The 13,802-nt window shown below is 39.1% G+C and overlaps 1 protein-coding gene across 4 annotated transcripts in view; it reads right to left on the reverse strand.

Annotated features, from left to right (window-relative positions):
• Positions 1 to 13,802, reverse strand: part of HERC2 (HECT and RLD domain containing E3 ubiquitin protein ligase 2) — a 238,590-nt gene that overhangs the window by 58,603 nt on the left and 166,185 nt on the right. For all 4 annotated transcript variants that reach the window (XM_045795317.2, XM_045795319.2, XM_045795318.2 and 1 more), the window contains exons 64-70: positions 13,539 to 13,683; positions 12,442 to 12,667; positions 9,690 to 9,861; positions 8,592 to 8,781; positions 7,877 to 8,017; positions 3,684 to 3,875; positions 463 to 616 (exon numbers count right to left, since the gene is read on the reverse strand). In XM_045795317.2, the coding sequence (XP_045651273.2) occupies positions 463 to 616; positions 3,684 to 3,875; positions 7,877 to 8,017; positions 8,592 to 8,781; positions 9,690 to 9,861; positions 12,442 to 12,667; positions 13,539 to 13,683 (1,220 nt within the window). The remainder of the gene's footprint in view (positions 1 to 462; positions 617 to 3,683; positions 3,876 to 7,876; positions 8,018 to 8,591; positions 8,782 to 9,689; positions 9,862 to 12,441; positions 12,668 to 13,538; positions 13,684 to 13,802) is intronic.

Consider the following 13,802-nt stretch of genomic DNA (forward strand, 5'->3'; position numbering starts at 1 on the left):
TGGAAAAAGAAAATATAGGAAGAAACCAAAGTTACAATAAGAAACTTAAAAGATAGAAACTATTAGTTAAAAAGAGACATAAGAAGTGGAAGCACATTCGGGTAATAAAAGCTGTCCAGAAATACATGTCAGCCTTATCTCTAAATGATGACAACAATCAGTTCAGTGGGGACACAAGAAGGGCCTCTAGAAACTGGCACAGGACTTCTAGATCTGAGTTTTGGTAATTAATGCATCCACCTAATAATCATTAAGCTAAACGTTCACTTTGCGTGGTTTTCTGTATCATATTTTGAAAAAAAAAGTTTTTTTTTAGAAAAATCGAAGAAATAATTCTAAAGCGATTCTGTAGCTTTTCTATCAAATGGTGACGATTACTTCTACTGATGCAATTACAGAAATGAAGCCATTCTATGGGCAGGGATTCCCCCCACGTCCTCCCCCTGGGCCAGCACTGAATACCTGGTATCTTCACTGTGCCACTGGAGGAAGTGTCGTCCGTGTAGGGATGGCTACTCTCTACCACCACAGGCTGAGAGGACAAGCGGCCACTCTGCGAGTCTGTGGCTACATCCTCCAGTTCGGTGACACAGAGCTCCAGCAACATATCTGCCACCTGGTGGAGGAAGCAGGGGCACAGATCAAGTCATCAGGATGCTACGCTTACTAGCCCTGCTCCAGGTCCTTCTGCAGAGACAGGGTGGCAGAGCAGAGCACTTGAGAATTTGAGAAATCTAGTTTAAATCAGGGCTTGCTTCCCTCACCTATAACATCAAAACAGCACAGAGCTCACAGAGGTGCCTATGTATGTATGCAGCTGGGAGGTGCCTGACATGTATAAGACACTCAACATATGCCAACCAATGAAACTATGATCACAGTAGTTTCTTTCTACACCAAGACAAGATTACTTCCCAGGGAGGAAAATTCTTCTTCTTCAGGAACAAAATATCAAGGGAAGGAGCAGAAAGGTGATAAAAATGACCAAAATCCAAGAAGACACCAGGGGTCAAGGGTCAAGCAGGAGTAGGCAGGAACAAAGAAGAATGATCAAGCCATCCAGGCCAAACAGCAGCAGGGTATCTGGAACAAGGGGCTATAAACACAAACATAAGTGGGAATTTCTCTTGACCCAGGACATTGAAAGTCAGCCTTCATACCACATCTCCTCAACAATCCATGATGTCCTTATTTCATTTTAAAATTTTAGTGATTCACACCACTGAAGTGGTCAACACTGGTGATTATAAACTCCTTGATTTCTATTTTTAAAAACAAATAAGAAGGGCCGCCTGGGTGACTCAGTCAATTTAGCATCTGCCTTTGGCTCAGGTCATGATCTCAGGGTCCTGGGATCGAGCCCCACATCAGGCTCTCTGCTCAGCAGGGAGCCTGCTCCTCACTCCCATTTGTGCCCTCTCTCACTGTCTCTTGCTACCATCTCTCTCTCTCAAAGAAATAAAATCTTTTTTAAAAAATTATATGTTATAATAGCAATAATGACCTGCAAATTTTCTAAATTCAGAAAAAAAAAAACTATTCTCTATTCCATACTTTCCAGGAATGATTTTTTTCTCTATTTTTCCTCATATTTAGGTAACAAACAGACTAGCTTAGTAAACAGTTTTTTATTAATGACAAACTAATATCACTGCCATCTAGGTATTAGGACTATAAATTCATACAACTCTCTTTCAAGAATTCCAAATATTAGGTCAGGTTAGGACACAGGATTAGCATCTTGCCACTAGTCAGGACAGTTTGAAGACAATCCTGTCTTTGCTTCTGCCTCTCCTTGAACCTGCTGTGGGTGTGAGTCACTCAGACACAGATGTTGGTGTCATCAAACAGCTACTGCACAGCCCACCAGGGCTCTTCTGGGCTGTACAATCTTCCTCTGAAAAACCCATCATTCCCTCGGGGGGGGGGAGGAGACAATGACATAGGGGTCATAGATGTGGCTCTGCCCTCAAAGCACCCAGGGTCCAACACCACTCCTCCCACCCACCAGCAACCTGAGTGTCCATGAGCCAGAAACAACCTCTCAGAGCCTCAGTTTCCTCATCTGTAAACAGAGCACACTAACACCTACCCTCGTAACAAGAACGCACCAGAACTTGGCCTGGCAGGTAGGTGTGCAACAAATGCTCGGCATTATTACTTTAAATCCATGTCTTCATTCATATTCTTTCCTCTCACAAATGCAATAAAGTTATAAAAAAAATTAAATTTTTGCTTGTGGCAATTCATCTTGATTCAATCTCTCAGAATTATGCCAAGTAACTTGTCTCAAAAAACCAGAAAGTAGGACACCTACTTCCTGTTCTTCCTGAATACAATTAAGAAATAACAAGCCCCAAACCATTTACTATCTACCAAACCATTTACTATGTTTTCAAGACCACTCAACCATACTTGAGTACCTTCTCGTTTGGGTGGTAGTGATAGGGGGCCCAGAGAAACACAGATTACATATCTGTACAGAGCACATGGCATCAAACTCCCTGATGTGGCCAGTTGTAAAAAAGGCAGAGCAAGGCCACTGATAAATAAGAGTCTTAAGGAAGCCAAAAAACTTTAGGGCTCATCAATCCAATTTCTAAGATATGCTGATACGATACTGACTGTAATATCCTAAACTAGCCACATGTGGCTGTACAAATTTAAATAAACTACGTTAAATAAAATAAGGACTTCAGTTCCACAGGTGCACTAGTCATATTTGAAATGGTCAACAGCTACACATGACTAGAGGCTATCAAACTGAATGGCTTAGCTACAGAACATTGTCACCATAGCAAAAAATCCTATTGGATCCAGTATTACCAAATATTAAAACCTATTTAAAGCTATAATATCGTTAAAACACTGTAGTATTAGACCATAGTTAGGTTAATGGAACAAAAAAAGAGTCCATAAATGGACCCAAATATATACAGGAATTTAAAATATGATTAAAATAGTTTTCAAATCATTGAGAAAAGGATAGATTATTTAATAAATGGTGTTGGACAACATGCTTGCCATCTAGGAAAAAATAAAGTTGGATCCCTACCTTATCCCTTACATCAAGATAAATCCCAGATGGGGTGCCTGGGTGGCTGAGTCGGTTAAGTTTCTGACTCTTGGTTTCCGCTCAGGTCATGATCTCATAGGTGGTGAGATAGAGCCTCATGTTGGGCTCTGTGCTTAGCGAGGAGTCTGCTTGAAGACTCTCTCCCTCTGACCCTCTCCCCCACTCACTCACACTCTCCCTCTCTCTCCAAAGTAAATAAATAAATCTTAAAAAAAAAAAAAAAGATAAATCCCAGATGGCTCAAAAATGTAAATATAATAAATGAAATCATAAAAATAATTAGAAGAAACTTGAGAAAATTTCTTTAAATAATGTCATGTAGGTAAGCATTTTTTTTAGCATAATATAAAATCCAGAAGCCATCAATGAAAAAAACTGGCAGATCTGACTTCATAAAATTAGAACTTCTAAATGACAAAAAGTACCAAATTGATGACAAGGCACAGTGGGAGGACAACTGCAGTACATGACAGAGAAAGGATTTACTTACAAGGAGTCCTTCCGAACTGCAATCTACTAGAGTAAAATCAAGCACAAGATAAGGTGTGATGTCAACAGTAGCATATTCCCTGGAGAGGAGGCCAACAGCACCCATCGTGTGGCTCACCTGCGGGTAGGCGGTACCCATGCCAGACAGCACAGCTGAAAGCACGTCCCTGCCCTTGTCCCCTGCCCGGCTGCACACGGACAGCTTGAGCAAGTCCACCATGACACGGGTATCATCCGCAACCAGCAGACTGGTGAACTCATCCAAGGACTGAGGTTCTGGGCCTGATGCTTTATTTTGGCTTTCAACATCCTAAAAAGTCCAATAATTAAAATGAGGAATTGTACATTAAGAAATAGTCACCAGTTTACCCATAAACTCAAAGGATACACAACTACTACTGATGAATAAGGGGCTTTAGAAGGCCTCTGAGACCATGAAATGCCAGCCTAATACCTTTTCACAGATATTGTGGGTATTTTGTAAACATTACATCAAAAATTAATGATGTACTGTATGGTGACTAACATAATAAAAAAAATATATCTGTGAAAAGGTATGACTAAACTATAAATGATAATTTATACTTTGACCAAGTTCATAGGGTGGCTTAGAATGAAGTCACACCATGTAAAATCTACCACCCCATCCATAAGATTTGCATGGGAATCTTCTATCAACTAAATTTGTACTTTTGCATATTTTGTCTATATCCTCTCCATAATTCTTTCCTAGAATCTTATTTAAAGTGACTTGTTGGCTGGATAATGTAACACATTATCCACAATCTCTTGTTCCTTGGGTTCTTCGAAAATGAAAACAGATATTCTCCTTTTACTTCTCATTCACAGTATGTCTGCTAAAACATATTGCACCTGTGATCATTTACTTCTTCCCCCTCTTTGGCAGGGGAAAGGAGCCACTTATTTGTCTGCATCACTACCTGCTTCCTGACCTCATGACCACGTCCCACCCAGGACTGCTGCCTCACAGCCTCCTATCTAACACCCTAAGAGCCTCTTGGGAGTTGGCAGTGGGGTATGACTTATAGAAAGGAATAAGAAGCCAACAGAGGTGGGAAATCCCCCAGCTTTTGAGCTTAGAGGGAGTGGGAATCACATAGACCCTGTGCTGAATGGGGGAGAACCCAGGACCTCCTATTTTCCCAGGCAGAGTCTGGATCACCAGAGGAAGAACAAGATGCCAAAAGTGCCTCTCTTCTTCTCTCCTGCTTTCAGGATCTCAGCAAAACTAGCGCTGACACTTTTCAGAAACAGAATGAGCCAGGGAAGCACAAGCCCCACTTAGGAAACTTAAGGGGAATGGGACACATCCAATGTGCAAGTTCCATCGACTTAGGCCGTGGACACCACACCTCTCTGAGCTAGGAACAGTTTCTTCCTTTAAAGAAACAGACCCTGCTCCTACCTCTGCATGGAGACCCAGGGAATCATTAAGTGAAGTTGCTCAGAAACTATAACATTCCAGAATCTCACTCACTGAAGAGCAGGAAAGCATTCAGTGGACTATATTAACCACATATAATACACATGATTAATACTAACTTAATATTAATATGAAAATTACTTTACCATAATTTATGAATCAAACCGAAACTGAAACGATAGGGAATTTAGGGATATAATAATCTGGATAATGTCTATGTCTCATAAATAAATTGGTAGGAAAGAAATCCCTCTTCTACATAAAAGCAAAAATTCTGCTTAATTCAGGATAATTTCTGCATTAAATCCTCACCCTAGGAAATGGCCAAGTATTAGAAGTTGAATCTAGACACCTAATTTACACATAGTAATTTTTTATTACCTGAGATGGTTATGAGTAATTTCTACAGGACTTATTTTTGTCAGCAATAATAGCAAAATGAACCAAGAGTTCCAAGTATAATTGAAAATAATGCATATTAAATAGATGATGGGGACTAAGGAGTATACTTGTTATGATAAGCACCAGGTACTGTATGGATTGTTGAATCACTATATTGTACACCTGAAACTAATATTACACTATATATTAAATGGAATTTAAATAAAAACTTAAAAAGAATGCATATTTGTCCCCAAGGGGAATCTGCTGGCAAGGGAGAGAGTGTTAGCAGAGTACAATGGCCTGGCATAGGGAGCACCTAAGGGAGCTGGGGAGGGTGTCCACATGTGGGGGTGGAGCCATGCAAAGTAGAAGGTGTCCCTGCTTTGGCTGGCCAGCACAGGAGGTAAGGGGGAGGTCACAAATCAAGCAGGTGAAAGGTCATCCCTGCAGAAGTTAGACTGGTTTTGAGTGTCAGAAGCTATGCAGGGAAAGGAGGGTACCCATGTGGGGGAGAAGTGGCAACCAAGATGGAAGGCTGGCTACCTAAGGGGAACTAAATAAACTGCTAATAACAGGGGTTGGGTTTCTCACTTTCAGGGAAGAGTTATAAATACAGAAGGGGAGAAAAGAAGAATGAATCCTGTGCAGTTAGAATTGACTGTATTGCTGTGAACCAGTGGTTTTCAAAATACGCATATTTATAATGGAATAAATGCAAGCGTACTTCCCTATTGTGTATGTATACATACACATACATATTTATTCCTTAGCTCTGTCCACTAAGAATGCTTGGGAACAGCAACACCCCAAAAGCAATGAGCACTTGAAGATTCTGCCTTCTAAATACCATTCTCCACTAAAAAGAACCGAGACGTCCTAGAGAAACATCTGATTTCTGGGATGGAGGATAAAACATTTTGTTGAGCTTAGCTAGAACTGTGTGTTGTTCCAGAAAGCAAGGGAACACTCAAAGAATGATGAGAACATGTTAAAGGGACAGATAAAATTCTACAAAATATTTAAAGAAGAATTAACACTAATCCTTCAAACTCTTCTAAAAACAACAACAACAACAACAAAAACGGAAGATGAAGGAACACTGCCCAATTCATTCTATGAGGACAGTATTACTCTGATACCCAAACCCAGCAAAGACATCACAAGAAAACTACAGATCAGTATCCCTTATGAACACCAGTATAAAAATCTTCAACAAAATAGCAAATCAATCCAGCAATGTATAAAAGGATCATACACGTCAAACACAGAAAAGGACAGAGCAACCATAAACTCCGTGGTGTTGGACTGAAACAGAAAATAGTGGTTTGAACTATTCATGGTTTTTATTATAAAGGTAAGATGCTGAAGAAGAAAAAAATATGCATATGCATGCATGTTTGCTGAGAAGGTGTAAACCAAGGACATCTGGTAGCAAATAACTTACCAAGTTTCCAGATCTTGTTTCTAAATTCTGTGATCCACTAAAAGGAAGCAGTGCTCCTTGGAGAAATGGATGATTCCAGAGCAGGGACAGGGTAAGTAAGAGATAAGTCCAGAACACGTTGTTGTGCCAAAATGTAAAGAAGTGCTCAAAGAATTATAGGGAGAGGTCAGAAAGACAAATGAACCAGCCAAAAAGGGATCCCAATGGCCATGTCTGGGACAATTTGCATGTCAAATGATAACAGTAATGGATGTCATTATTTGAGTAAAGTAGGATCCCATGAATCTATACCAACATAGATGGATAGACAGATAAAGAAGGGAAAGTTGTCACAGAAGAACAGCAATAATCATATTCAAAAAGGAATGACGAAATTTGAAAAATCACCATGTAACAACTATCACAGTAATAATGGATTCAGCTAGAATCATCAACAGATACTAAAAACTGGTAGGTAAAAATATGAGGAAGAAGGTACTTACAGGTATTTACAGTCTCAAAGTATCACCCCATGAATATTTACTGACCCACTTTTATTAACTTCTGGTGGAGAAACCTGGCAGACACTCTTAACCAAGCAATAAGAATTAATATAACCAGTAATGCAGCAAGTCAACAATGCGCGTACTCCACTGGGATGCACTGAAAAGAACTCTACATCCTTCCTGTGGTATCCATCAAAAGGAAGAATTAAAGAATGTTTCATATTGAATACTAAAGAGACAACACACAACCCTGAGTTGGGTTCTAGACCTATAAAGGATACTATTAGGACAATGAGCAAAATCTGATTAGATCTGTGGATTAGAAAGTAATCCTGGATCAATGTTAATGCCCTGACACACTGAAGCCTTGAGGATGAATGGGGATTGTGCCCTGCAGCTCCCCACCAATGGTTCAGAAATGCTAACAGCTGGAGAACCTAGGCGAATAGTATATGGAAGTACAATGTGCTATATTTTGGTGTACTACCTCTCCAACTTTAGTGTGCATTTAAGATTATTTCAAAATAAAATGTTAAAGAAGAAAGCTCCTTAACCTCTTTGGTTTTTGTCATAGTTTCTGCAATGATGCTGGCAGCTCCTGGGTCATCCGTCACTGGGATAAATGGTCGAGAAGAAGCTGAGGAAGCAGATGGGGTCACTGCAGAGGGGGTCACGGCATCCTCAGAAGAGATCATCTAGTTTAAAAGTATACAGGAAGAAGAAAAACTCAGCAATGTGGCACACTTCCCACACAACTCCAAAAGCCTTATCTCAAACCTCTTAGGCCATCTGGAATGTCCCAGACCTTGTAGAGGTTAACAAGGTGCTTACACCACCAGCTCCAGTGGGGTACAAGGCAACCCTGCAAAGTCAAACACATTCATATTCCCATGAAAACCTATTAATATTCACAAAAGATCACATGAAGAATATTAAAATGAGTTCACATCTCTTCAAGTTGGGTTTTTTCCCCCAAAATAAGTTACAAAAACTCTTGGCTTTCAGAGCTTTAATGTTTCAGAATTGCAGATAAAGGACTGTGGACTTGCATTTTGCAACTCTTTAAAAGAATAAATCTATTTCTACTTAAGCACTAAAAAGATCTTTTTTAAATCGAATATTTTTTAATTCAAGCCAAAAAATCACAGCAATAGGAACAAAAGCAGTCTGAATTAAGTGAAAGAATACCCTATACTTTCTTAAACACAAAGTAACTACTTTTTCCTTTTTGATCTAATGTTGCTTTACTGCTTTACTCTTTATTTTTACCTCTCCTCTCTTTTCTTGCCATGGATTTGGACTCAGTCTGTCTTCAATATCAATAGCCAGCACACATTCCTCTCCATTCACGGGACTGGCCATAGCAGATATATCAGAAGGAGGTGCCGAGGAGGAGAATGAAGGACACTCCACCGGGGCAATCATGCCAGCTGGCATGAGGGCCCCAACCACCGCATCTCTGTCAGGAGAGAAAGCCAGGCCTGTGGTGAATTGCCCTTCACCACTGCAGGACAGAAGAGTCAGCAGGAGAGACAAACACTGAATGACCCCCTCATTTTTATAGAATACACATAAAGCAGTTCTGGGAAAATACTAAACTATAATATTCATCAGCTAAAAGCTACAACGTTTACTTATGATCTTATGACCTTGGTGATTACAGGTGAAAAAATACCAAATATAAAAATCAGACCAGAATAAACCCCCTGATTCCCCTGAGAAATCATCTAGGATTGTTGTTAGAGCCTGAGGATAATTTTTTGTTTACTGAAAGCTGTGTACCAAGGGTGCCTCACACAAGGCAGCAAAGACTAAATGTCCTCTCAGTGACACAGTTGGCCTTTGGTATGAAACTAAAGTTCCTGTGTAATTTATTTCTACTCATCAGGTCCATAACCATCATAGAAGGCAACTAACTCAGACTGAGAAAACAGCAGCAAAATGTTGGAAAAGATAGCATTATCAAAACTCTATTTATCAAGTGTTTGAGTGAATGAGATGATAAGTGGTCTTAAATATCACTGTGTATTTGTATCAGTTAATTCTTCCTCTCATTCCTCAAATAGTAATGCTTAGTACTTACTGGCCATTCAAAAAAAAAAAAGTTTTTTATTTGGATTTCTTTTTTTTGAGAGAGAGAGAAAGAGAGAGCAGGAGTGGAGGAGGGGTAATAGGAGAGGGAAAGAGAATCTTAAGCAAGCTCCACACCCAGCACGGAGCCCAACACAGGGCTCAATCTCAGGACCCTGAGATTATGACCTGAGCCAAAATCAAGAGTCGGACACAGCCAACTGAGCCACCCAGGTACCCCAAAATAATAAATAACTAAATAACTGCAGGATTTCAAAAGCTAGCCAAAAAGCCTACCTGGCATACATGATTTGCAATGCTGTAAGTATATGAGATAAGGCCTGCTGTTTAGCTAGATTTCCATCCAATGACAGGAGAATCTTGGCAAGAGAAGGGCGATTTGGCTTAGAATTATTTGCACCACTGATTTTATTGCTGGCAGCAGAAGAATCAGCATCTGAAGGCACACCTAAAAAAGGAAAATAAAATTTGGGATCAATTTTAAAGATCAGAGTTTGCTCTATTCCTATTTGACCTTTTCAGTTTATTTCTAAAACACACTGCAATTTGCATTTTGCTATTTCACAGACTAAGTATTAGGTTAATGGTCTTCCAGAGTAAAAACAAAAACAACAAACAACCTATTTATTTATACTTCTATAAAGAAGTTATTTTCATCAACTTCGCTGTTTAACTGCCAAAAAAACCAAAAAAAAGCTATGAAAATATAGTAACTACCTGTTTTTACTTACATTGAAATGCAAGACAAAAAATAATACAAAACAATGGAGAGAAGACAAGATGTTCACCAATAAACAGTCTTTCTGGACCCATGATCCAGCTCATCACTGCCCTAAGAGTTCGCAGGCTTCAGCCAAGGGAAGGGAACCAGGTGAAGCTCAGTGGTCTACATGAGTAAAGGAGGCACAGCAGCCAATGTGGTCAGAGTTCACAAAACAGAAGCAGAGAAGAGACAGTTGCCCAGATAAGTGCCAGGGAGTTGTGCAGGTACCCTCACTCACCCCAGTTGAGGATGCAGCAAAAAGTGATGGGTGCTCACATGAGAGGGAACTTCCCAAAGCCAAAGAAAGAACTACATGAAAGTACTAGAGGCCCAGCACATAGGATGGAAGAATGCAGAGGAACCAGCATAGCACCTGCTCCCATCAGCCAGACATGAAGACCTTATTATTCACTGGGCACTAAGTAAAGTACTCAGACAGGTCTTGTCTCAGTGGTGGGGAATAATTAGCCCCAGACTAATATCAGGTCTGAAGCCACTAAACAACTCCAAATCCAAGACCAAAAAGAAACAAAAAGTTTCAGGGTAACTTAATTATATTTCAGCTAAGGAAGATTTATAGACATACAAAAATCTCCAGCAGGCTATTTTATAAGAATTGACAAGCTGATTCTAATACTCAAAACAGCATTTGAAAAAGAACAAAGTTAAAGAATTACCACAGCCTAAATCTGGGTCTTCTATAAAGTTATAGTAATCAAAACAATATGGTGTTGGCATCATACAAAAATAAGTCAACAGAACAAAACTGAGCATTCAGAATTCAACAGAGAAAGGACAGTTTTTTTCAATAAATGCAACGGAAACAACTGGATATCCACACACACACACCCCAAAAGAATTACAGTACACATCTCACACAATATATAAAATTTAACTCAAGATCAAGCATAGACTTAAATATCTAAAACATAGAACTTACATAAGAAAACACAGGAAACGAATCTTTCTGATCTTGAGTACACAAAGGCTTTTTAGATATAACCCTCAAAATATGATCCATTAAAAAATGGAATTTACCAAAATTAAAAATTTCTGCTCTTTAAAATTCATTTGTGAAGAGAATAAGGAAGGCAACGCTGGGAGAAAATACGTACAAGTCATGTATCTGACAAAAGACTTGTACCCAGAATATATAAAGAACACACAAAACTCAATAAGAAAACAACCTAGTTTTAAATATAGGCAAAAGATAGGATTAGACGCTACAACAAAAAACACATTTGGATGGTAAATACACATGATGCTCAACATCATTAGTCACCAGGGAAATGCGAAGTAAAACCACAATGAGATACCACCACATATCTACACAAATCTAGGTTCAAATTATAAAGACTGACCAAACTACGTGTAGACAAAAATATGGAGTGAGCTGGAGTTTTGGAACAATGACTTTGCTAAAACATTCTCTAGGATTCTTAAGAAGATAAACATACACCTACCATATGATTCAACCATTCCTCTCCTAGGTATTTACCCTAGAGAAATGCAAGTCTAGGTCCATATAAAGAATTGTATGTGAATGTTCATAGCAATTTTATTTGCACAGCCAAAAACTGAAAACAACCTGAAAGTCCACCCACAGGCAACTAATAACAAATTGCAGTATATCCATAAATGAAATACTACTTGACAATAAAAAAGAATGCATTATTGGTACATGCAACATGGATGAATCACAAAATAACTATGCTGAATGGAAAAAGTGAGATTTAAAAAGTACCAACTGTATGATTCCACTTATATAAAACTCTTAAAAATGCAAACTGATATACAGTGTCAGAAAGCAAGTCAAGTGGTTGTAGAAGGAAGGGAGGCTGCGAAGGGGCACAAAGATTATGTATATTTTCACTTATCTTGACTGCAGGGATGCTTCCACAGGAGTACACATGTAAAAGCTCATGGACGTTAACTTTAAATATCTATGGTTTGTTGTATGTCAGGTATATCTGAATCAAGCTTTTGTGAAAAATACCAAGGAGCCCAGCACAGTGCTTACATATGTCAGGTAGTTATTATACAGCATTGCCAGAATTGACCTGATCATAATGTAAGAATCAGCATCATACTTCCTTTTATTCCAGCATGCAAAAATCAAAGTACCATGATTATTTTGTGGCCTTGGTTCATAATGCAGTTAACACAGTGCTACAACCTCTAATCTTATGGTCCTATTACATATTCTATCTATGATGTTGCTGTACCATACAGAAGTATCTCATACTAAATACAAATCTGTGTTACCTAAATAGGAAGCACCTAAAGGGTCTCTTGCAGTCTGAAAGAGGACGGGCTCATGGACAGAGGGTGTTGCCACATCAACGGTAGTCCATGCCACACTGTGTGAAGACCCACAAGCCACTCGTGTGATCTTCTGGCCTTCTAAGCCTTGCACAAGTGTAGGTTTTCTATTAACTGTGGTCGTGCCATTGCCCTGTTGGCCATGGTCATTATCTCCCCAAGCATAAACCTGTTATAGGGAACAAAAACAGAGTTTTTCAACATTTGAGAATATTTTCTTTAAATTTACTTCAAAATTTTTTCCAATACCTGTAAATAAGTATTTGCTTAATATCAATCCAATGAATTCATCTGTTCTGTTTTGTTTTAGGAAGCAGGGAAATTCTCCTCTTCAACTAAGTTCAATACTTATTTTTTCCTTTATTTTGCAAAGAAAAATGATCAAAAACAATATGCTCACTTTTCATGTAATTCACTTCTTGGCTTTACAGAATTAGAAGAAATAATTCATTTTTAATTCATTTTGATTAAAAAACAGTGCGCTCTTATTATAATGAGCACTGGGTGTTATATGTAAATGATGAATCACTAAATTCTACTCCTGAAACCAATATTATACTACATGTTAGCTAACTAGAACTTAAATAAAAATTTGAAAAAAGAAGCGTGCTACTTTGTTGTCATAAATGAATTTTTAAAATATAACATGAGCCTGTCATGACATGGATTCTCAAAGCAGAAGAATGAGTAATACTTGTCATGGATGACTTTATTTCTAAAATGACGTACATATATCTCTCCATCGGCTATCAGTTTTTAAAGTAAAACACTGCTAATACCCTAGCAGTAGGCGCATCTTCAATGACAATAATCTTTTCACATTTCCAGGTGGACTGCAGAGCAGGAAAGCCTACCGCTTACAACATACGCCAGTCAGCAACTCTAATTTACCGGGTGTGCATGCCTACGCTGAAAACTGGGCAGATACACACAAGAACAAAATGGGCACAGCCCATACTCCTGGTTCTTTAAGTACTAAGACTCATTTCATTTCATCATGAATTATACTTTCAACACAAGGACTTGTCACCTCAGCTTACCTGCCCTGCGTCTGTGACTGCCAGGCAGTGCAGGGCCCCGACGGCCACATGCACAATCTTCTTCCCTCTTAGCCCTTCCACCACCTGTGGCTTCCGCACATGCACATCAGAGCCATGGCCCAATCTGAAGTAATCCCCCTTCCCCCTGCAAGGAGGTCAACAGTGTGCATTTTAATATATGGTTATCGTCTGGCAACATTCCACAAGAACACACTGTTCACAGCATTAGAGCCACCTCATTAACATCATATACAGTGCCCAGGG

This window comes from Ursus americanus, chromosome 28 (genome assembly GCF_024610735.1).
Source record: "Ursus americanus isolate L20-20 chromosome 28, mUrsAme1.1.p, whole genome shotgun sequence".
NCBI lineage: Eukaryota > Metazoa > Chordata > Mammalia > Carnivora > Ursidae > Ursus > Ursus americanus.